Source organism: Podarcis erhardii (genome assembly GCF_964252035.2).
Source record: "Podarcis erhardii genome assembly, chromosome: 2".
Lineage (NCBI taxonomy): Eukaryota > Metazoa > Chordata > Lepidosauria > Squamata > Lacertidae > Podarcis > Podarcis erhardii.
This window is the reverse complement of record NC_138498.1, coordinates 34,144,879-34,169,237: the sequence shown is the minus strand read 5'-3', so window position 1 is coordinate 34,169,237 and position 24,359 is coordinate 34,144,879. Positions and strand designations below refer to the sequence as shown.

General features: G+C 48.0%; 1 protein-coding gene across 3 annotated transcripts in view; it reads left to right on the top strand.

Moving 5' to 3' along the window:
* XYLT2 (xylosyltransferase 2) overlaps window positions 1-22,837 on the top strand; it is a 37,859-nt gene extending 15,022 nt beyond the window's left edge. The window contains exons 2-11 of one of the 3 annotated variants that reach the window (XM_081850714.1): window positions 2,528-3,002; window positions 3,756-3,931; window positions 4,979-5,181; window positions 7,010-7,090; window positions 9,145-9,361; window positions 9,492-9,668; window positions 11,933-12,195; window positions 13,912-14,107; window positions 15,357-15,588; window positions 20,023-22,837. In XM_081850714.1, the coding sequence (XP_081706840.1) occupies window positions 2,528-3,002; window positions 3,756-3,931; window positions 4,979-5,181; window positions 7,010-7,090; window positions 9,145-9,361; window positions 9,492-9,668; window positions 11,933-12,195; window positions 13,912-14,107; window positions 15,357-15,588; window positions 20,023-20,345 (2,343 nt within the window). In that variant the 3' untranslated portion in view covers window positions 20,346-22,837. Of the gene's footprint in view, window positions 1-2,527; window positions 3,003-3,755; window positions 3,932-4,978; window positions 5,182-7,009; window positions 7,091-9,144; window positions 9,362-9,491; window positions 9,669-11,932; window positions 12,196-13,911; window positions 14,108-15,356; window positions 15,691-20,022 lie in introns of all 3 variants that reach the window. The other 2 variants (XM_081850712.1, XM_081850713.1) reach the window with 2 other exon arrangements.
* The last annotated feature ends 1,522 nt before the right edge of the window (window positions 22,838-24,359 follow it).

Below are 24,359 nucleotides of genomic sequence, written 5' to 3'. Positions count from 1 at the left end.
GGAAGCTGGATGTGGGTGAGCCAATTAAACCGTTGAGTTCAGACATGAGGAAGACGGCATACTGAGCATTCTTTCTTTAAAGCAAAAGAAGCAGCCTTGACTAGCCCCATCCAGCTTGGGTGCTTTGCAAGCTGTGCAAACATAATGCAGAAGGGGGGTGGGAGGAGGAGGAACTTTGTGGGGAGGGCAAGTCACCTTTGTCCCTCTTGTCTTGAATGCATTTCCACCTACAAGTTCTGCTGGGTACAGTCCATTTCACTTCTGAGAAGTTTGCCTTGTTGTGGAAGAGAACACAGTTTGTTCTTGTTTAAGGAAAAAGAAAAAGAAAAGAAACACAACTAAAGAAAGAAGAAGCTTGCTCTCATAATGGAAAGGGAGAAATGCATACTTGCCAGAGAAAAAAATGGATTGAGGAACAATAGAAATGTTCTTGAAATGGATGGTTGTTACGGTGGAGGAGCAAACAGTTATATTTATATAGATATATTCTTTTTTAAAGGACTAATGTGGTTTTGTGGATAAGCACCTGTATTTTAACCCACAACGAAAGCAGATTAAAACAACAACAGCCATAGGGAAGGAGGAATGGAGGGGGGGATTGTTTTTGCCTGCTAATAGTTATCTAAAATCAGCTAAGCTTAATCATTCTGTCTGAACTCAGCTGCTGAGTGCCAATAGGACCGTAGCCAGAATTATGGAGCCAAGAAGAAACAAGAGGGGAGGAATACACACTCTGGGGCACTCCCAAGGTTTTCAGAAGTAGGAAAATGTTTAGGAAGAGAGAGAGAGAGCACATGGGGTCAAAAAATGGCGGCAGTGTTGACTGAGCATGCTCGGTGTCCACAGAATGCTGAGTGCTTGTTGGGGAGGGGAGGAAAACTGGGGGAGGCAGAATGGAATGGAGTGAAGAATTCCAATCAATGAAAAGCTGTAGAGCAGGGAAGGAGGACTTGTGCCCTCCCAAGTTGGGCTCCCAAGTCCTGCCAACTCAACCAGCACGATCAGCGATCAGTTGCAGTGATAGTACAAAATAAAAAAATTCTAACTTAGAACTAACTTAGTTGGTCTTTAAGGTGCTACTGGAAGGAATTTTTTTATTTTGTTTTAACTATGGCAGACCAACACGGCTACCTATCTGTAAGTGGTAGTATAGTGGTACCTCGGGTTACATACGCTTCGGGTTACATACGCTTCAGGTTACAGACTCCGCTAACCCAGAAATAGTACCTCGGGTTAAGAACTTTGCTTCAGGATGAGAACAGAAATCGTGCTCCGGCAGCGGGAGGCCCCATTAGCTAAAGTGGTTACGTTTCAGGTTAAGAACGGACCTCTGGAACGAATTAAGTTCTTAACCTGAGGCACCACTGTAGTAGTTCCAACAACATCTGGAGGGTCACAGGTTCCTATGCAGTCCTATGTCCATTTACATGGTTTTTATTCCTGTTAAACAAGGTGGGTCTTCCTGTGGAGTAAAACATATATAGGGTGGCAGAGAAGGTAGATTTTTTCTTTAGAATTGTAAATGTATGCCTCTTGCAAGATTCTGTGAATCTAATGTTTCTCTTGACACAAATCTGATTTACTATAAATATAGATGAACATGCCATAAATAGAGAGATACGTTTGTTTGTTTATTTATTTGTTTTTGCTCTCACACCTCGCCTTTCTTTCAAGGACACCAAGGTGGTGTATATGCCCCCCCCCCAATCCCTGGTCTTTTTTTCCTTGCAGCAACCCTGTGATGTAGGTTCAGCTGGGGGAAAGAGTAACAGGTAAATCCATCTAGCTTCATAGCTGAGTGGTGATCTGAATCCAGGTTTCCCTAGCTCTACTCTGAAATGACACTGCACCAGCTGTCTTTGTTACTATCTGTGTAACTATCGCCCGCATCTGCACTGTACATTTTAAGCAGTATTATACCGCTTTGAAACAGTCATGGCTTCTCCCAAAGAATCCCAGGAACTGGGAATTCACCTTAAAAAGGTAAAGCAACCCCTGACCATTAGGTCCAGTCGTGGCCGACTCTGGGGTTGCAGCGCTCATCTCGCTTTATTGGCTGAGGGAGCCGGTGTACAGCTTCCGGGTCTGGCGAACCAGAGCAGCACACGGAAACACCGTTTACCTTCCCGCTGGAGCGGTACCTATTTATCTACTTGCACTTTGACGTGCTTTCGAACTGCTAGGTTGGCAGGAGCTGGGACTGAGCAACGGGAGCTCACCCCGTCGCAGGGATTCGAACCGCCGACCTTCTGATCAGCAAGTCCTAGGCTCTGTGGTTTAACCCACAGCGCCACCTGCATCCCTATATTTACACAGCTACAATTCCCAGAGTTCCCTGGGAAGATGAATTGATGCATGTATGTACTCTTGTACATTAATTAAAAAGCTTGTCTCCTTTAGAAAATGGCAAGGGTGCTGATAACTTTCATTTTTAATGCTGCAAAGTAGCTTGGAGATGAACCTTGAAGTTAATTCTTCTTTTCCTCTTTTATTTTTATTCTCTGTGTGTGTGTGATTGAAACTGGAGAAGGGACGGCAGAAGAAGGCCCAGCTGCTTCAGAACGGGGAAGGGTCCAAGGATTTGGACAGCTCGGCAGGCCGCAGGGGCAGCTTGAGCCGGAAGCATGGGCGATGGAAGAGCCGTCCGGACAACCCCGGAGTCCTAGTGGCCAAAGTGGTGAGAGCGGTTACGGGGAAGCACAAACCCGGGCGCCGGTTCCCCGTCTACTTGGACTCCTCGAGCCAAAGGAACCTGACGGAGCTCAGAGGGGATGCCCAGCTAGCCGTCTTCCAGCACGGGGACACGGGCAGCGTGGAAGGGGCGCCCCAGCCCACAGAGAACAACTTCACTCCCAAGTGTGAGATCGCCGGCAAGGACGCCTTGTCTGCGTTAGCCAGAGCCAGCAGCAAACAGTGCCAGCAGGAGATAGCCAACGTGGTGTGCCTGCACCAAGCCGGGAACCTTATGCCGCGCTCCGTACCACGGCAGTGCCAGCTTTCAGGTGAGACCTGAATTCACCTTTGCAGCACAGTTTCCGCTTTGCAGAGAGGATGCTTCTTCGGTGCTATGTTGTCTCAGGATAGAGACATTTACCCTCTGCAGGCACCAACGCAGTCGCTGAGCAGACCATTGCCCCATAGATACGATGGAAGCAGCCTCCCACTGAGTGAGAGCATGGGTCTGTACACTTTGACTAGCAGCGGAACAAACCACAGGTCTTTCCCAACCTAGATGCTTGGAATCCTTTTTAGCTGGAGACAACTTGAGGCCTCCTGTGCGCAAATCAGCTGTCTTGCCACTGCACTATGGCCAAAGAGAGAAGTTGACAATCCCCTTAATTAAAAGGGGCATGGGCCATGTAATTTGGGAAGGGCTGTACTAGCTCAGGAGTGGAGCATCTGCTTTGCATTCAGAAGGTCCCAGGTTCGATCCCTGGCTGGTTTTTACCCAGACTTAGGTCTGATTTGCACACAGAAAAAGATGGCTGTGCCTTTTTTTTTTTTTTTTTGCCTTCCTCTGTGCTGGGTTGCACATTTATTTCTGATATGTTGCAGCTGCAAGTTGGATGACAGTATAAATGTGCTGCTTTAGGTTATTCTTCCACCCTGTATTTCTGAGATCAGGGTAGGAATGCAGCTTTTCTTCTGACCTCAAGGTCATTTGGCCTCAGGAGCTTGTGCCCTAGCTCCTCTTCACTCCCCCTTCCTGCTCAGATAACCTTGAGTCCATCTGCAACCCCTTCTGATCTCTGCAGGGAAAGTCAGCCCCATTATCCAGTGGGATGAAAGCCGAATGCTCCACGCCTCTGTGAGCAAGCCAGTTCGGATTGCCTACATGCTGGTCGTTCACGGGCGAGCCATCCGTCAGCTGAAGCGCTTCATCAAGGCTGTGTATCACCAGCAACATTTCTTCTACATCCATGTGGACAAGGTAAAGCAGGTGGCCTCCTGGCCTGTGCTAATACAGCTTGGCACTAAGAGGAGAGAGGGAGGCGGGAGGAATGGGACAAACCAAGAGTCCACAGGTCTCCTTGCTAGGTCGCCTGGAGAAATTGTGTATTGCCCTCTGCACAACACTCCCTGCTGTACAGCCCAGAGACTGCCACCCCTTCCCCTGAGTTCTCTCTGGGCACTGTGAAAGATTCTCTCCCTTGTCTTATCTCTGGCTTTACTGATAGGGAGACGTGTCACTCCTGCCTTCATTGAAGCGTGTTGCCAAAAGGGGGGGGGGGTATTTATGTACGCCACTAATGCGGCCTGTGTTTTGTTAGCCCCAAAATGGAAAAGGAGTGAGGTCCCAACTAAAGAAGAATGGCAACTTAAGCTGATGGAATATGTGCAGCTTGCAGACTTAACATATAGAATAAGAGAACAAGAAGAGCATACGTTTAGAGAAGATTGAAAAATGGTTCATTGAATGTATGGGGGGAGATTGTGTACACTTGAAAACATTGGCAGCATTAAGATAAATTCAACAGTGTAAATAAGTTTTGATGGATGTAATAATGGAATACTGAATGTTTTGGTTTATGTAAAATATGCAGGGACTTAGGATATGCAAAATGAACCATGGAAAGAGAAGAAGGGAAGTCATTGATATTTTAAAGATGTTTAAATGAGTATTCTAAATTGTAAAACAGAAAATTTAAGTGTGTGTGTGTGTGTGTGTGTGTGTGTGTGTGTAGATAGATAGATAGATAGATAGATAGATAGATAGATAGATAGTCCATTGCAAGATCCCTTCCCTTAGGTCCCCTGGCACAAACAGAGGGAAATGTTAGAGGTGTGTGCAATTATAAAGGAGCAGAAATCTTGCAAATGAAAGCAGACACCGTCACGTTTCTTCCAAGGTCCTCCCAGAATAGCAAGGTGCACTACTACACATTTTTCAAAGAGCTCCTTCTAGGAAGGAAGGAATGGACCAAATGAAGCAATGCTCCTCCCCCTGGGACTCAAACTTGGTTCTGTCCCCTTTCAGCGCTCCACCTACCTGCACCGGGAAGTGGTGGAGTTGGCCCAGCACTATCCCAACATCCGGGTCACCCCTTGGCGCATGGTCACTATCTGGGGTGGCGCCAGCTTGCTGAAGATGTACCTGCGCAGCATGAAAGACTTGCTGGAGATGGCAGACTGGGCCTGGGACTACTTCATCAACTTGAGTGCCACAGACTACCCTACCAGGTTCGTTGTGGGGAGAGCGGGCATGGGAGGAAGCAGAACAGGGAATTACCTGCAAGGTCAGCTGAGGCTTTGACTACTCAAACACCATGGCTTAGAGTTGGAGGCTCCTCACCTTCTATAGCCTCACCTGAGCAGTTGGTGGGAGAGAGTTTGCATGTTGGAAAATGGGAAAGAAGGCAAGCAGGATGCCACATCTTGAGGGAGGCAGGACAAGGCAAACACCCTTTTAATAAATTAGGGAGACTGAGTGAAGGAGACCCAGTAACGGGAATAGAGTAGGGTTTGACTAGGATGCAGGGCAATTAACCCAGATTTTCAGATCTTAGCTGCTTCTGAAGGTTTCTGAAACAAAATCACTTCTCTGAGTGTTGGAGGCGTGAATTGTTGTGTTTGTGCAAAACAACTGTTGACTTTAAATGAGACACTGAGAACAGTGGAACTGCCATACTATTCAGGGCCAGGAATATAGGGAGCTGCTTTGTGCAGTGGTACCTCCAGTTGCAGGCGGGATCCGTTCCAGAGCTCCGGTCGGATCTTGAGGTGTGCATATCTGGAGGTGCCACTTCTGTGCATTTGCACGGTGCGGTTTAGTGCTTCTGCACATGCGCACGGTTCGTAGAGCACTTCTGTGCATGTGTGCATGGCGAAACCCAGAAAAATACTTCCGGGTTTGCCGTATATGTATGCCGAAGGATCCGTAACCGGAGGTGAACGTAAGTAGAGGTACCACTGTACTGACTATTGGTCCATTTAGTTCAGTATTATCTACATCTACTGGCAACGGCTCCCCAGGATTATAGGTGGGATCTCTACCTGCCTTGCCTGGAGATTCTAAGGATTCAACCTGAGACCTTCTGGTCCAGGGTCCTTCAGTTGCAGCGACTAGCCTGTCTGGAAACAGTTTGTACCAGATGTTTTAAGAGCGAAAAAAAAAAAATTGGTGTAGCACCCCTGCTGTCATTTTTATACCAAGTGTTTGTTACTTGGCACATCTGGGTCTCTTGGGTTCGAGGCAGCAGCCCTTGCAAACTTTTCATGATTAACTTCTGCAACAAACTTAGGGGAAAGTGCTCCCCTTTGCGACTCTTTTTATGATGGAGGAGAGACAGTCCATTAGTTCTTTTAACAATTCTGAATGTTATTTCCCCTATACTTGATTTAGACAGTAGCTGACCACAAATAATAACTCGGTTTTTTACTTTTGCATTGGGCCGCATTGGAGTTTCTGCTCTTCAAAGAATACCTTGAGAGCTTAAAAGCTGCCACTTTTTTATCCATTAACAAAGAGCCTGACAAGTCTCAAACTGCCCTGATCCTTTACTCTTAAACATTGCACCACTGAAGTGTGTGGGCTTCACCAGTTAGTTCTTTCCTCTTTTGCCCAGGCAGATTCATATTATTAGACAAAGGCTTTCCAAAAGACACTGGATGGCTTCATTGCTAAAACATAAGTGCTGCATTCTCTCTTCTTGCAGAAGCTATGTCGTATTTCCTGTCCTGCTGTTCTCTTTTTGAAAATTCATATACATCATAGAGTGATAGAGTTGAAAGGGAACCCAAGGCGGGTGGGATGAGTGCAGGGCTTTTGCCATGAGGGGAACTTGGTAAAACAGGGATTTCGATAACGTGGGAAGAAGCCGGACATATATTGTTGTGCGCAGGCTCACTTCAGACAGATGCAGATAGGTTGGGGCAGCACTTGCCTCCGTGATTTCCCCTTCCCACTTCATCGTACTGTAATTGACTTATCTGAAAAACCCTCTAGTCTTGCCACTGAACCCCTGCTTTGGTTGTTTTAATTCTTCCTTTGAATTGCTGCCACCTGCAGGACCAACGAGGAGCTGGTGACGTTCCTGTCGAAACACCGAGACAAGAATTTCCTGAAGTCTCATGGCCGAGATAATGCCAGGTAATTCCCTCGATTGAGAGACAGCATGGGGAGGAGGTTAAAAATGAACCATGAGTGGGGTAGAGGTGGTGGTGAGAATGAGGGTTTGCCCAAAGGTTTGGAAAAGTTAAAGGAATCTTTATTGGGCCTTCTGCTGGAACAAAAAACTGTGTGTTCACTATGTTCCCGATTGCTGTCCTCCCACTGCTCCTATCACAACTCCAGCCGCAACCCAAAACAACGGAAATCCATTGCGATGCAAAGGTTGTAGATAAGATGTTTCTGGTGTAAGTGAATAATCTGAAAACTCCTCATAGTCTTCTACTCAGTTTATCTTTGTGTGCTTTCTTTTGGCAACTCTGCTGCCAGTTTCATTTGCTGCCTGACTGCTGCCTAAGAGGCTCCTCCTATACCTTGAAGGGAAAGTGTTGGCAGAATCATGGTAGCTGTGGAAGCCTCTTTCCTGAACAGGAGTGACTGTTGTGCAACTTTCCAGCTGTTGAACTCTAGCTCCCATTAGCCCCAGCCAGCATTATTATTATTGTTGTTGTTATTCGTTTAATTTCTATACCGCTGTATATTTTTTAAGAAAAAGCCTCAAAACGGCTTGCAACACATTAAAACAGCAAATAAAACAATCCAGAAGAAAACATTGCTGAAGAAAGTCAAATACAGTCATTCCTCGGAAGTTGAACAGAATCCATCCCGGAAGTCTGTTCGACTTCCAAAACGTTCGGAAACCAAAGCGTGTTTTCAGATTGGCTGCATGAAGCTCCTGCAGCCAATTAGAAGCCCCGTTGGACGTTCGGCTTCCAAAAATAGTTCGCAAACCGGAACACGCACTTCCGGGTTTGCGGCATTCAGGATCCAAAACATTCAAGAACTAAGCTGTTCGAAAACCAAGGTATGACTGTATAAAGTATACATTCCAAGTAATGTATCTTAACAGGAAACTAAATTACTCTCGTAAAAGATTTCAAAATATTAAAAGATTTCAGAATAAAACATGGCAAAGAAGGTCAGCTACAGAATGTGCATTTAATGCAGCAAAGTAAACAACAAAATCTTAAACGTTTCCAAAGAAAGCTTTACTAAAAGAAGTCAAATATTAAAATGCGCATTAAAAACAGCAAAACTGAGAATGGAATAAAATATAAGCACTGGGCATATCTGCTGCCCTTGCTGCCAATCCTGCCAATGGTGGTTCATGGTGGGTGGAAGCTCAGGCTCAATGGCTTGTGTTTGCACTAAGAGGTAGGCCAGAGCTTGAGCAAAGGTCAAGGGAGACTGGAGTTGTCCCAGGAACGAAGTTCCCCACCAATGATCTAGTACAGTGGTTTTCAACCAATGTGCCATGGCACCCTGGGGTGCCTTGAAATGGTAGTCAGGGGTGCCACAAGCAACACTGGCTTCTGTCCCTCTCTCCTTCCCTCCCTCCTCTGATGCCATCTCATGTCTCTGCCTCCCAAAGACTTGCCTAGCTGTTTGTTGCAGCAGCCCTGGTGACAAGCTCTGCAAACAAATGCTGCCTCTGGGGCTGGCCATGGGGTGCTTCCCAGACTGCTATGGGGCAGTGTGAGGAGGCACCTCTCTTTGGGGCAGGGAGGGGGAGAAGCTAAGAGACCGGGGGCTGCTGCCTAGAGGACTCCCAAGGAGAGGGGAAAAGGGAAGAACACTCCACAAGGGAGGGTGTTCGAAAAAGGGTGAAGGGCTGCTGGTTCTGCAGGCAAGGGGCGACATAATTGGGCTCCTGAGCCCCACAGGGGTGCCAAAGAAAGTATGTAGTTGGTCAAGGGAGCTGTGGATCCCAAAAGGTTGAAAACCTCTGATATAGTAGATGACCAGAGCCAGGCTGATGTCTCTCCAGAAAACCAAAGAGGCTGTTACTTGATGAAAAGCGCTGCTAGTGATGAATTAAGCAAAGCAAATGTAATTATGCAGAATGTTTGGAGTTTCCTGGCTGTGGAACCCGGAGTTAAGAGTATAGCATTCTACAGAACCCTTCTTGCTCTGATCTTAATGCAGAAAACTCCACGTTGCTTTCTAGTGAATCTGAGGCATTCATCCCTGCACAGGTTCATCAAGAAGCAGGGCCTAGACAGACTTTTCCACGAATGCGACTCTCACATGTGGCGGCTGGGCGAACGGCAGATCCCAGAGGGCATTGTGGTGGACGGCGGCTCGGATTGGTTCGCCCTCACTCGAAGCTTTGTGGAATACGTGGTCTATACCAGTGACCGGCTGGTCTCCCAGCTACGGCAGTTCTACACCTACACGCTTCTCCCAGCGGAGGTGGGTTGGCTGGCATCTCCAATCGTGTTCCTCCCCAGTTAGTTTGGTGTTGAGGGGGGTTGCCATGTTGCTCACTGTGGTTCTTCTTCCTCCTTCCTTCCCTCTTCTCTCTCTCTCTCTCTGTTTACAGTCCTTCTTCCACACTGTCCTGGAGAACAGCCACGCCTGTGAGACCCTTGTAGACAACAACCTCCGGGTGACAAATTGGAACCGCAAGCTGGGCTGCAAATGCCAGTATAAACACATAGTGGACTGGTGCGGCTGCTCCCCGAATGACTTCAAGCCACAGGACTTCCTGCGGCTACAGGTGCCCCAAGCGTTCCCCTTTTCTCCCTCCCTCCCTCCCTTCCTCCCTCCCTCCCTCCCTCCCTCCCTCCTGCAATTAGGTTTCACTCCTGCTCTCAAGAGTTGATTTGTCTCCCCTATTCCTCTTCTGGGATGCGGGTGGTGCTGGGGGTTAAACCACAGAGCCTAGGACTTGCCGATCAAGAAGGTTGGCGGTTCAAAACCCTGCAACAGGGTGAGCGCCCGTTGCTCGGTCCCTGCTCCTGCCAACCTAGCAGTTCGAAAGCATATCAAAAGTGCAAGTAGATAAATAGGTACTGCTCTGGCGGGAAGGTAAACTGCGTTTCCGTGCGCTGCTCTGGTTCGCCAGAAGCGGCTTAGTCATGCTGGCCACATGACCCGGAAGCTGTACGCCGGCTCCCTTGGCCAATAAAGCGAGATGAGCGCCGCAACCCCAGAGTCGGCCACGACTGGACCTAATGGTCAGGGGTCCCTTTACCTTTACCTTTTATTCCTCTTCTGCAGTAATCAAAGTAACTCAGCTTCTCTCCCATCCATGGGCTTCATTTTACTCGTTGCTCTGAATTAGTACTTCTAAGGTGGTGCTGCTTACTGCCACTGTTGTATCGGGTGCTGTAGAGAGGACACAGCTCTCATCTAGAGTGCACTGTGGTCCTAACTTGGCCGACCACACCCCTCCAGTTGGCCTGCGAACGGTGTTAGAAACTCAGATATATAAGCTAGGTGCCAAATGGCTCCTTTAACCAAGGTTACAGTCACCAAAACAGAGTGCAGAGTTGCCATTTGGGGGGCCCAGGCGGCTGGAAAGTCATATTTTTCAATATGACTTTTTGGTTCCTAAAATTCGTTCTGACTGTGCAGATAAAATATAATGGACAAAATTCTGCAGGATCTGTTGCTAGTGTGTGAAAACAATCCAAGATCCAAGGAACCTAAGATATTCACCTCCAGATGATGCAGACCTCAGGCATTATCCTGGCACCTGGGCATCTTCACTTGGTCAGAAGTGACCAATAGCCAGGTGCAAAATGCACCTGGCTAATTTTGAATGCTGCATGCGAGCCCCTTTCTAGCACCCCTTTTTGCCTCTGGCCCTGCCTACCATTGGAATGCAATCTCTGGAGCCAAGACTGACAGTGCGTGGTGAAGAGAGCATCTAATTGAGATGGGAAGGTGAAACTTTGGGTGGTTTGGTTTTTTAAAAGCGAAAAAGGAGAGGGGCTAAATTGTGAAGGGTTGCTGCAAGCACAGGGAGCGGCATGGCAGATGGTTATTTAAAGAGAGAGGTGGAGGTGGGGAAGGAAACATTGAGAGTGACAGAAAGTGAGCTTGAGGGGAATGAAGGGCATGTGCGGGCAGGTGGAGAGCTTTCATGCTGAGGACTTGAACCTTGTAATTGGCATGAAGTATGAGAGAAAGCTAGTGCAGGGGCACAAGGAGAAGGGGGCGGCACAGAATTTAAATGTGAGAGTGGATTACACAAGTTCAGAGGCCTTGACCAGCATCCAACATCAGAGGTGACCTTACCGTAACACAGTGCTCCTGTTGAGTGTCTCAGAAACTGACTCTGCAAGTTTGGCTCCCTTCTGATGGGCCTGTTCAGAGCCTACGAGCCGAACTGGTGCAGCAGCGACCTGAATAAGCGAAGTGAAAGGTGAGGTCGTGGGGTTAACAATGGCTTCGGGGTTGTGCCTCCTGGCTGAAAATGTTAATTGAAGTCAGTTTCTACAGCTGTTTTACAAGGACTGCTTTCTGGTAGGACCCTGGAACTTGCGGTCTTTGCGGTTAACGGGTTCAAGCGGGAGTTAGGACCTCGTGGGTGTACCTACTGACCTAAATCTCTGAAGGCTCAGATCCAGATGCAGTCTTGGGTTGTGCAGCAACAGCAGCACATTGAAGACTGACTCCCCACTACCTCTTTAAAAGGGCTTCTTAAACATTTTGCCCAATCACCCCCTCTTCAAAAAAAAAGAAAAAAGACAGGATTCTGCAACCAGGCAGGGTTCCTAGAAACCCAAATTGTATCAGCGATAGGGTACAGGGGTATGCATTTTGTATTCACCGCCACCTTTCACATGGAATCTTTGTGTGAGGGTCAAGTAAAGGAGATTCATTTGGTTAGATTTCCTCCGCTTCTCCCTCCCCCCCCCCCCATTGTCCTCTCCTCGTAGTCTTATTTCTAGCAACTGCACATTGCAGATTTGAGCCTGAATCATGTTGTAAAACACACACCCTCCTCCCCCCAATGTCTGTGTGTCTTTTCAGCAAATCTCCAGACCCACCTTCTTTGCCAGGAAGTTCGAATCCACGATCAACCAGGAGGTGCTGGAGATCTTGGACTCGCATCTCTACGGTAACTACCCACCTAACACACCAGCCCTCAAGGCCTATTGGGAGAGTGTCTATGACCGCGTGGATGGGCTGAGTGGGCTCAGCGACGTCACCCTGACTGTGTACACATCCTTCTCCAGGCTGGGGTTGCGGAAAGTGACATCTGCGCAGGCACAGAAAGAGGAGAAGCTTTGCAGGTAATTTGGGTCAATTGACTGATGATAATAATAATAATAATAGTAGGGACTTACATTCTGTGGCCAGTTAGGAGAGCTTTTGTCTGCAGATTCCTGGGCCACCTTCTTCTTGGCTTGACTCTCTGCTCCCACAGCAGCATGTGGCACTCTGCGCTTTTGAAGGTGCGCCAAACATCAACGGCAATATGCCTCTGAAGGCCAGTTGTTGGGAATTGCAAATGGTGAGCGTGCCTACAGTGGCTAGAGCCACTGTAAGAACAGGTTGCTGGACTAGATAGCAGGAGCAAGCAGGAAACCCAAAGGTTCAAGCCCTGGTATCTCCTTTCAAAAGGTCCTCAGGGTAGTATTGTCAGTTTGCATTTACAGAAAGTATTGATGTGATGTGCAGAAATATTTCCTATTCTACTTAATTCAGGAGGGTTCTGGAAGCTTCTCTGTGTGAAAGAAGCAAGCAGAAGGTTCCTGGTGTTTGAATCATAGAATCATAGAATTGGAAGAGACCGCAAGGGCCATCGAGTCCAACCCCCTGCCAAGCAGGAAACACCATCAGAGCACTCCTGACATATGGTTGTCAAGCCTCTGCTTAAAGACCTCCAAAGAAGGAGACTCCACCACACTCCTTGGCAGCAAATTCCACTGTCAAACAGCTCTTACTGTCAGGAAGTTCTTCCTAATGTTTAGGTGGAATCTTCTTTCTTGTAGTTTGGAACCATTGCTCCGTGTCTGCTTCTCTGGAGCAGCAGAAAACAACCTTTCTCCCTCCTCTATGTGACATCCTTTTATATATTTGAACATGGCTATCATATCACCCCTTAACCTCCTCTTCTCCAGGCTAAACATGCCCAGCTCCCTTAGCCGTTCCTCATAAGGCATCGTTTCCAGGCCTTTGACCATTTTGGTTGCCCTCCTTTGGCTTAAACTGAGTGCAGCTGGCTTAAACTGGTTCTGTTATCTCTTCTGCCAAGGTCATGCTGACTATAAAAAGAGGCCAGAAGGAGCCTGAGTTCCACCCTTCTTCTCTTTCTATCTCTTTTCCTTCTGGTGTGGTGTTGTGTATGCTTAGTGTTAAGGTTTAGACTTATTATAAGTTACTGTAAGTTTGCAGCAACTGAATTTCTTATGGACAGTGCCAATCCTGAATGTATTGGATTTATGACCATTATGCTCATTTGCCTTCAGAAGCAGTAAAGCTCTGCTGGATGAAATATAATTGCCTCTGGTCTACTTTTTGGGGAATCCTGCAATGTGTTTTAAGTTTTAAGTTTTACTCTGCTAACTATACATTGGATCAATATTGAGTAGAAGTGACAAGTATGACTGGAGAAGGGCAATGAAAATAAGACAGTACTAAGTTAGACAGATCATATGTTTATGAGTTAGACAGATCAATACAGTGGGTGTCCAGGGAAATGAGAGGCACAAGGGGACAGGTAAGGTCTCATCAGCTGATGGCCTGCAGGAAAACGGGATCAGTCTGATAGTTCTCCTGGATTAAAAGGTGTAGGACTAGTGTCTGTGTCTTCTGACTCTGAGAAGTTACTATGGCTGTTTTGAGAGCCAGGGGAGCCGACGGGTTAAGAAACAGAACTACAAATCAGGAAGTGTGTACCAAATGGGGAAGCAGTGTTGTCCAAATTAGGCCTGCAGACATGGAGGTTTGCCACTTTACCTCGAAATGCAAATGTTAACTTGCTCTTCTTTGCTTCCTCTCTCTAGGTTTGAGCCACAGGGCTTCCCGTCCAGTGTGCACCTGTACTTCTACGATGACCATTTCCAGGGCTACTTGGTGACTCAGGAAGTACAAAACCCTGCATCGCAGCAGGTGGAGTCTCTGGAAATGTGGGTGATGCCCCGAGGGACTCTCAAGCTAGCAGGCCGCAGCAGGCAGGCCAACCGTCTGCAGAACCTTGAGGTAGGCTTCCTGCTTCCTGTTGGTGGGCCTTCCTGGCTCAAAACTGTCAACTTGAAGATGGGGAGATACAAAAAAGAAGTTAGTTTCTGTCTCGGGAACATTCCAGTCTTAAAAAAGAAGGGTAGGCCGAGACCATGGGTGGGTTGATGCTGCTGAATAAGCGCCAGAGTGCACTGTAGCCTCAGGGTTTGCAGCAGCTTCAGGTCGTTCATTATAGGGGAAGTCCTTTCTTCAAAAGGTTGCAGCCTCGTCCAGTAATTTCCCAACAGTCAACTTCCATTGGATGCCCTTGAGTTCTAGTATTATAAGAGAGAAAGGAAAAACTTTACTCTGTCTGCTTTCTCTACACCCTGCATAATTTTATACACCTTTAATATATACAGAGGTTCAACTGCAACAGTCAGACTTCTAAAAAGTCATAGATAGGAAAGGCAGCTTAATCAAATCAGCACAAGAGGTGATAATAAGATGGGCTGCCCCTCTCGTCCTCAGGGTCCCTCCCTCATCTTCCTTCCTCACAGGAAGCAACAGTCAGTCACGCTAATTTCTTCTGTGAGTGTCTTTTCTGCTGCAGTTGTGCAGATGGATAAAAGCGGCACACAGAAAATGCTTTGAAAAAATTAATGTTACACACACACACACACACACACACACACCCCCTCTTCTCAGAACAACAGCAACAACAAAAGACACAAATATTGTAAGCTTTCCTCATAGGGAAGCTCTTGCACCCCTTTGATTGTTTTGGTTGCCCATTTCTGGAAAATATTCCAGTGTCTTTTGGTCTGTTGTAAACTTCTTAGTACAGTCATACCTTGGGTTACAGGTGCTTCGGGTTGTGTTTTTTCAGGTTACGGACCCTCCGAAACCCAGAAGTACTAGAATGGGTTACTTCCAGGTTTCGGCAGACGCACATGTGCAGAAGCGCCAGATCGCACTTTGTGCATGCACAGAAGCACCGAATCGCAACCCGTACATGCACAGTTGCGCCGCTGCGGGTTGCGAATGCTGCGGGTTGCAAAAGTGCATCCTGCACGGATCACGTTCACAACCTGAACGTCTACTGTACAACCATTGTTGGCCCAAGCCCTCGCTTTGGGGCAGGTTCTAAGTGTTATATCTGGCTGTTGTAGAGTCTACCATAGCATGATGAAAAACGAGTTTATTAATTATCCCATAGTGTGTGTGTGTGTGTGTGTGTGTGTGTGGTGTTTCCCATTCTGAGTGTTCCTCTCCTTCCCTCCCGCAGGTAGGTACCGAGTGGGACCCAAAAGAGAGGATCTTCCGCAATTTTGGTGGCTTGATTGGACCTTTTGATGAGCCGGTGGCCATGCAGAAATGGGCCCGGGGCCCCAACCTCACAGCCACCGTCGTTTGGATTGATCCCACCTATGTCATTGCCACCTCCTACGACATTGCAGTGGACGCAGAGGCAGAATTCACGCAGTACAAGCCTCCCCTCAACCGGCCTCTTCGCCCAGGTGTGTGGACCATCCGACTCCTCCAGTTCTGGGAGCCCCTGGGTGAGAGCCAGTTCCTGGTTGTCCCACAGACCTTCAACCGCAAGCAGCCTCTCAGGAAAGGTGAGGGGGGGAGCTAAGGGGGGGGGAGGGAACTGTTGCTTTGCAGTTCCCAAACAAAAGCATACACTCCAGCCCATGCTAGCTTTGTGCTGAGTGTCCCTGTGTGATACTCCTGTTTCTAAATCCACGCTTGTCTCATTCATGCATTGGATTTGTGGCAGGGCACAAAAAACATCATATTCGAGTAGGCCGTCAGAAGTCGGTTTTGATTTCACGGTTCTTTTCTTGGGGCCAGTCTGCAGTTGCGCTCTCCGTGTCCTCTTGAGGTGGTTGTCAAGCAGCCTTCTCACATTTATACTTGTGATTTTAAATCTCTGCAGCATGGGGTAATGTGCACTGCACAAACCTGAACCTGGTCAAAGGGTTCTGCAGTGCAGTCCTAAAGCACATTTATTTGAAAGTCTTTTGAGGAAACTTACTCCCAAGTAAGCATTAATAGGATTGCAGCCCTAGAATTTCAGTGAAGGGGTGACACGTGACAGTGGCAAGAACAGCCAGGGGTACCTCCCACCACCCAAAAGTCATTGCGCGTGGTACCTCTGAACATGCACAGTTTGGTTTTAGGGGGATGTTAGTAGAGCCTGTGATGGCTGCCTCCATTTCCTGTAGGATGGACAGCTTGGCCCCCTAAAAGCCAATGAACTGAGGGGTGGTCCAGACATGAGGTATACAGCGTATCTTAACAGCTTATGCACACTCTGGCACCTCTCTCATCCCTTTATTTTTGCTGCATGTGCCTCTGTGGAATTACTTGCACAGCCTGAGCCTACCCATGCTGCATGCTGCTTTTTGAGTGAGCTTGCACAGGGTTTTATTGAAAAGTGTGTATGTGGAACAAAGGGAGAAGGAAGTCAGGGCCTTCTTTTGTATTTTAAGCAAGCAACTCGGCACCCCCGGGATTTCAGGAAATCAGCTCTCTGTTATCCACCACAATTGCTGGCTGGGGAGTCGGGGAGGGGGTAAACAATTTGGGGGAAAGGAAGAGGCTGCCAGGGAACGTTCTCTCTCAGCGCAACATGCTGAGGCGAGTAGCGAAAACGTGGGAGGCTGGTGGAAGGGTAGAGCAGCAGGCACTGGAGGAAGGGAATTGTTGAGGCAAAAGGAGGGGGGGGAGAACCCATGGATCCCATTGTGCTCCTTGTCAAGAGGGGGGAAAGGAAGCCACTTGAGTCGGGAGAGTGAGCAGTTAGACTGTGTGCAAGTGGCAGTGGCTCTAGCAACACAGGAGCTTTCTTAAGCAAGGAAACATGCACACAAACTTGGCTCAGCTGGAGGTGAGCTGAGCCCTTCCTTCCCTCTCCACCAGCAGAGGGGGACAAGGCAGGCAAGCCGGTTCGCCCACCACCTGACTGCTGGTCTGAGAGACCAGGCAAAGTGTAGGGCAGCTGCCACTGCTACTGTCCCACCCAAGATACAGTGCAACACCTGCCCACGGCGGTAGGCAGACCAACCTTCTGTTTGTTGCAACTGCAACAAGTAAGGCAGGCCAGCTTCCTGTAAGAAGTGATGGCATTGCACTGCTTCTGTGCTCAGCTTCAAGGCAGCTTTGGTTGCTTCTGCCTTGCCATCGGCTTTGCTGCTTCACTGTTCTTCCTGACTCCTTCCTGTCCAATTAGAAGACAGAAAGAAAGTGAAGCAGTTCAGTGGAGGCAAATGAGGGAAGAAGAAGAGTTTGGATTTGATATCCCGCCTTTCACTCCCTTTAAGGAGTCTCAAAGCGGCTAACATTCTCCTTTCCCTTCCTCCCCCACAACAAACACTCTGTGAGGTGAGTGGGGCTGAGAGACTTCAAAGAAGTGTGACTGGCCCAAGGTCACCCAGCAGCTGCATGTGGAGGAGCGGGGAAGCGAACCCAGTTCCCCAGATTACGAGACTATCGCTCTTAACCACTACACCACACTGGAGGGAGGGGCAATGCAACTTAATGCTGATTTTCTTTCCTTGCTTTTCCTGGCCTTGGTGGCCTGCCCCACCTAGAGACAGGCTATACAGTGGTACCTCAGGTTAAGTACTTAATTCGTTCCAGAGGTCCATTCTTACCCTGAAACTGTTCTTAACCTGAAGCACCACTTTAGCTAATGGGGCGTCCTGCTGCACAGCGCCGCCGGAGCATGATTTCTGTTCTCAACCTGAAGCAAAGTTCTTAACCCGAGGTACTATCTCTGGGTTAGCAGGAGTCTGTAACCTGAAGCGTATGTAACCCGAGGTACCACTGTATCTTGCCCAGGGGTCAGAAGACTAGCCCCTCAGTGCCATAATCCAGTTCAGTTAGGGAGAAAGCCGTCAGCAGTCTGCCAGCTAAGGCAAGCAGCACAGTTTGCTTTTCCTCAATAAGGAGCCGGCAAGAGCAGTAACCGAACATCAGTGATGGCCGGTGCTGTGGTTCACTGGGTGGCTGCCAAGTTGTGGCGAAAGGCGTCCCCGACTTTACCTTTCTTTTCCAGGAGGTAGCCGGGGGCGGCAGGCTCCCCACAGAGAGCACCATGCAGGTACCTAGCTGCTAAATGGGTGGCCCTCCTAGTTGCCAATGGCATGAGGGACAAGCATCCGTTCTGCACCTGTGAGCAGTGACCACCTCTCTCTGGCTGCTCCCACCTAAAGTCATGCTGTGAGCACCTGCAGCACTGCCTAGCTCAGGCATAGGCAAACTTGGCCCTCCAGATGTTTTGGGACTACAAATCCCATCATTCCTAGCTAACAGGACCAGTGGTCAGGGATGATGGGAGTTGTAGCCCCAAGACATCTGGAGGGACAAGTTTGCCTGTGCCTGGCCTAGCTACCTGCCTCACTGCCCACCAGTGCTGAGGATGCGGAATGGATCTGAAATATGGCAGGCCCCCTTTTTTATTGACTTTCTGCTGGCTTCTGAAGAGGCTCCAGTTTAGCATTCCCTTGATCTCTTGACCCAAGACTCCTGTTTTTAAGCACTGTGCTCTTTCAATGGGATCGTTTAATTTTGGGTGTTTGTACTTTAATAACCGTGCAATTGTTTTTAAACTAGGAAACTGCTCAGAAACATGTTTTGGCGTTAACGCTGTATGTAAATCAATGCAGTAATAAAATAAAAAAATTCCTTCCAGTAGCACCTTAAAGACCAACTGAGTTAGTTCTAGGTATGAGCTTTCGTGTGCATGCACACTTCTTCAGATACACTGAAACAGAAGTCACCGGACCTTTCTATATAGTGAGAAGGTGGGGAGGGGTATTACTCAGAAGGGTGGTGGGAATGGGTGATTGGCAGATAGCTGTGATGAGCCTGTTGACGACTCTTAACGACTGCAATAGGTCTAACAGGAAAAAGCAAGGGGTGAGAAGGTGAAAAATGGCTTTGTCATGTATAATATATGACAAAGCCATTTTTCACCTTCTCACCCCTTGCTTTTTCCTGTTAGACCTATTGCAGTCGTTAAGAGTCGTCAACAGGCTCATCACAGCTATCTGCCAATCACCCATTCCCACCACCCTTCTGAGTAATACCCCTCCCCACCTTCTCACTATATAGAAAGGTCCGGTGACTTCTGTTTCAGTGTATCTGAAGAAGTGTGCATGCACACGAAAGCTCATACCTAGAACTAACTCAGTTGGTCTTTAAGGTGCTACTGGAAGGAATTTTTTTATTTTGTTTTGACCATGGCAGACCAACACGGCTACCTATCTGTAACTGGAACAATGCAGTAATAGTAATTAATCAGGCCAGGTGGTATCCAGGGCTAGTCCTAGTTGGTGGTGGAGTTGGGGAAATCCACTGAAGTTAATGGATGTGACTAACTTGGTTCATTAGTTTCAGTGTGCATCTACTCCTGAGTAGGACCAGCACTGGATTCCCTAAAATTAAAAAAAAATGATAATAAATTACATTGGTACCTCTGGTTACGTACTTAATTCGTTCTGGAGGTCCGTTCTTAACCTGAAACTGTTCTTAACCTGAAGCACCACTGTAGCTAATGGGGCTTCCCGCTGCTGCCGCGCCGCTGGAGCACAATCTCTGTTCTCATCCTGAAGCAAAGTTCTTAACCTGAGGTACTATTTCTGGGTTAGCGGAGTCTGTAACCTGAAGTGTCTGTAACCTGAAGCGTATGTAACCCGAGGTACCACTGTAATGTATTATTATGAGCCTAGAGCAGGTATGGGGAACCTTTGGCCCTCCAGCTGTTGCTTGACTAAAAGTCCCATGGTCGTTGGCCTTTGGTCATGCTGGAGGAACACCTGGTTCCCCACACCTGGCCTAGAGAAAAGGTTAGCCAAAGCCTGCTTCGTTGGAGGGGTTTGTGGCGCACTTGGGCCTGTGTGTGCCCTCAGCTAACTGCCTTTCCCTGTTGTGTTCCGTCCCAGATGATGTCAAGTGGCTTCACGCTGGTCCTCCTCGAAACGAGTATATGGAGCAGAACTTCCAGGGCCTGGCTGGGATCTTGAGCCTCCCCCGCTTGGATGAAACAGGACGAGCCTCCCACCGGCACACGCAGCTCATTGGCAAGGCTCTTGAGAACTGGACGGACAGCAGCATCGGCAGCTTCTGGTCAGTGGCTGCCCTCTGCGTGGCAAGCCCCTCCAGCTGCTCCACCCTGGAGCTCTGTAGCAAAACCTCCTGGAGCTCGCTTTCCCCGGACCCCAAGTCAGAACTGGGGGCCATCAAGCCCGACGGGCGTCTGAGGTAGCAGGGGCCGCCGGCAGCACATTGTTGGGATCAAGGAAGCATCCCCTGGTGGCAGGGTGTGGGGTTGGGCGCACAGGCCCCCTCCTCTCCGCAGGGCAAACGCTCAAGACTTCGTCATCCTGTGAAAATGTACCATCCTCACGTGAACGGGATCTTCTCCAGCAGAGCAGGAAACTCTTATTGGCTGTCGGCAGCGCAAAGGTGGTGTGGAGGCAGAGGCCCCGCCCACCCGTTCTCAGGATTGGCTGGAGAGGCGGTGAAGCGGATAGGGGAGGGGCTACCTGTATTTACACGAGTCCCGAGCGTTGGAAGCTCTCTTTCTAGTCTGGCAGGTGAGCTCTCGGCTTCCGGGCTGCAGCGCAACTGAGCCGGCGTGCCCTCCTCACCTCTGGGTGATGCTCTGCAAGATCCAGGACTCTTTGTTCCCAAATGGTTGCTGGCAGAGGATTCTGGGAAATGGCCAGATGGGGGTAGATGGGGGAATGCAGGCAACCAGGCCGTCACTTTAACCGGGTCTGTGTCCTCTGAGCAGCTGTGCCTGGCTTGGCAGACCTGTTTCTCATCTCCCAAACCCATCCTTTTAGTTCTTATTTTTTTACAAATGTGTTATGTATATATGAGACGAAAGTGCAATAGCGACGGCGGTCATCCTGCCCCTCTGCCTCTAGAGGTGGGGTGGGGAGCATTTCAGTGTTCCCATTGTCTTCTTCTTACACTGTAACATGATTTTTGTCCTCCTTGCTGATTCCGGTAGGGGTGGGGAGAGGGTGGAACATTCGTGTTTCCCTCCTAGCAGTGCTAGGAGCTTAGATCTTGCTGCTGACGTTGGAGAGAGCTTCTCTCTTTTTATTTTTTTTATTTTTATTTTTATTTTTTGCAGCTCAGAGCTGCCTACCCTCCTGGTTGGAAGCAAGGAAGGGATTTGTCCCCTCTGGCAGCTGTGCCAAGGCTCCCCCTGAATGGAGCTGCCCACTGTGCCAAACCACCACCTGCCAGTACCCCATTGTACAGTGCCTCATTCTCAAGCCTCGCCATCTACCTTGCCTATTCCCCTTCTCCCTTTGGCTTGAAATCTGGCTGTGTTTTGCGTCTTGGTGGCACATTGCAGAGCTAGCTAAATGGCCCAGCCTGTCCCATCCAAAGGGCCTTATTAAGGTTTATTAAGGTTTATTATAAAGTCAAGGTCGTCTTGACGTCTGATGCAAGGCAGGAAATCCCTTCATTTGTTTTCCGAATGAATTTTCTTGCCTCTGGATATTTGTTACCCCTGGTACCACTGCCAGAATGGATAGTCAACTCTGACCTACATCCTCCCCCCCCCCAGTGTGTCAACTGTTTAATGTGGATTTTTTCCCCTTTCCTTTTTTTTTTAACAGCAGGCAGCATCGTTTGTGACCTCACACACACACACACACACACACACACACACACAACCTACACCTACTTTGAATGGCTAATTTAGCCCTCTGAAGCTGTATACTTCCCAGCCAAAAACAGTGTTCCCATGCACAGGGAGTGACCTTAATTCTGTACTGAATGTTGTCTGATGTCCAGTCTTATTTCTTATCCTGATCTGATCTTTCAACCATATCCCAGTTCCTGAGTAAACCACCCCCAGTTGAACTGGGGACACCAATGTCTGGGACCCCTTAATGGTTGCTGTTGAAATAGAAGTGTTAAGACAAAGTAGTCTGCTTTGGAGAGTATCTCTCTCTCTCCCTATCTCTCTCTCTCTCTCTCTCACACACACACACACACACACACACACACACACACACACACACCGTCTCTCTCTCTCTCTTTTGTTTTAAGTGTGCCATATCAGAAAGAACACACAGACGACTTGACATGATGAGCTGTTGATGCTGCCTATGGAAAACCTCTTTAAGAGGTGGTCGAAATGGACTTGAGGTGCAGAGTTTTGATATAGTCTCAGTAAGATGTTTGGAAAGTTCTGATCTCAGGGGTTATTTGGTCTGAGCCTTTCAAGGCAGTTAACTTCCCTGCATTTCTTCAAAACGTTCTGCTTCTTTTCTTTATTTTGTTCTTGGATTGGAAGTGCAGATCACGAATGACCTCTGTTTGTTCGTTTGTTTGGGTTTTTTTAAAAAAGTTCTTTGATTTCAAGAGCTGTGCTGGTGCTAAAAAGAATCTTTGAAAATGGAAGATTATTTTGTGAGTGGGGTTTGCCATACCCATAGCACACAGATTCTTCTTTGGCCTGAGCTCCTAGCAGGGCTCATTGCCCACCCCTACCCCCCAGGGCACAACCTTCTCCGTTTCCAGCGATACAGTGTGATGTCGGGATACCTTTGTCTGGAAAAGGGACTCATAAAGCGCGTTGTGCGTTCTGAGCCAAGGGGGGGGGGGGGGTGAACTAGGCAGGGCTTGAATTGAAACCTGTTCCAAAGAATGAGTGCTGAAAGCTTTGTGTTGGAAGCATTATGTTAAAAGTTGTCTTAAATATGCAACACAAATATATCTATATCTCTACGGTGTGAAGAGTGAATTCTTGCAGCTGGCTGCCTTTCGTTTCGTTTCAGATTGGACAGATAAGATTAATAGAATATACACCCCATCACTCATCGCAAGTGATCGTTGAGCCAGTCACTTCTCCGGGTGCATTCAAGAAGTGTAACATTGGTTCCTTGGGTGGCCTGATGTGTACCAAAAGAGTCTGCCGGCACCAGACTGAGATGTTTGGAGAAAAAAGGCCAGTGGCCAAAGTCAGCTGCCATAGCGCTCAGGCATCTTGCATCAGCTGGTGGCGCAGGAAACCCAGTCGCTGCCTCCGACTTGATCCCTTTGAACTCCAGGCAAACACTGTGGCTGAGAATTGAGTTGGGGGGTGCAGTCTGTGCAAGATTTCCTCCCCTTTCTCCTACTGCCTATGACCTCTCCCTAGCTGGAGTATCTGACTGTTCTTGTTGCCAATTCTTCACGCACACCATTTACTCACGTTCCACACCTGGGAGCGTGTAACTCCTTTAGCAAATACCATGCCAACCAAGATGATTCAATTCCAATTTGCATTCTATATTCTGCATGCACAAATTGGATTCCTGAGCATTTGCAATTTTGAAAGGGGTGTGTGTGTGTGTGTGTGTGTGTGTGTGTGTGTGTAGAATCCCCTAGACCAGGGTTTCCCAGCTGTTTTTTTGGACTACAACTCCCATCATCCCTAGCTAGCAGAACCAGTGGTCGGGCATGATGGGAATTGTAGTCCAAAAACAGCTGGAGACCCAAGTTTGGGAAACAGCCATAAATTTTAAGCCTTGTAGTGAAACTTGCTAACTCAGAGCACAGCCTTATAAGATGAGAGTGTTAACAGCATAGAATCAACAAAATTACAGTAATGAAACAAGTATAAAATAATACATCATATTCAGATGATCAGCTTTAAAACCTTGGGAGCATGCAGCACTGCTAAGAAGGTCTTCAAGGATCTAGGTGTCCAGGCAGGGATTTATGAGGCATGGGGTAACCTGATCTGGAGTTCTTCAGGGCTTTATATGCCAATAACAAGATGATAAACTTGGCCCGATATCATATTGACAATAAACAAATTCCAGCCCTAACATTTATATGAGGGGAGAAAGTGCATGCAAGATATTTGCAAATTTTATTCATACCTACATCACTAATTCTGTGGGGTCACTGGTGTGCTACATCATCACGGCGTTGCCAGGTACCGTACGAAGTCCTTATCCCTGCCTTGCAAAAGAACTGAATGAATTAATCTTTGCAAAGCGTTCAGAGGCCCCTTTGCACAAAAATTGGTGTAGCACTGTCAGGCGTGATTAACCTTGCCATATTTCCCTTTATTACCAACCTGTGCACTGCTGCACTCCGGGGTGCAAAGTGAGGCTGCCCACGCTCTGATATTATAATCATCTTTTAATGAGTCTAATGAGAGCTGATCGAGTAAATGTGGCACTTTTCCAAGCCATTCAGCAAAGAGATTTTTGTAACGGCACCAAGGAGACTACTTCCATTTATTGGTAAATGGGGGGGG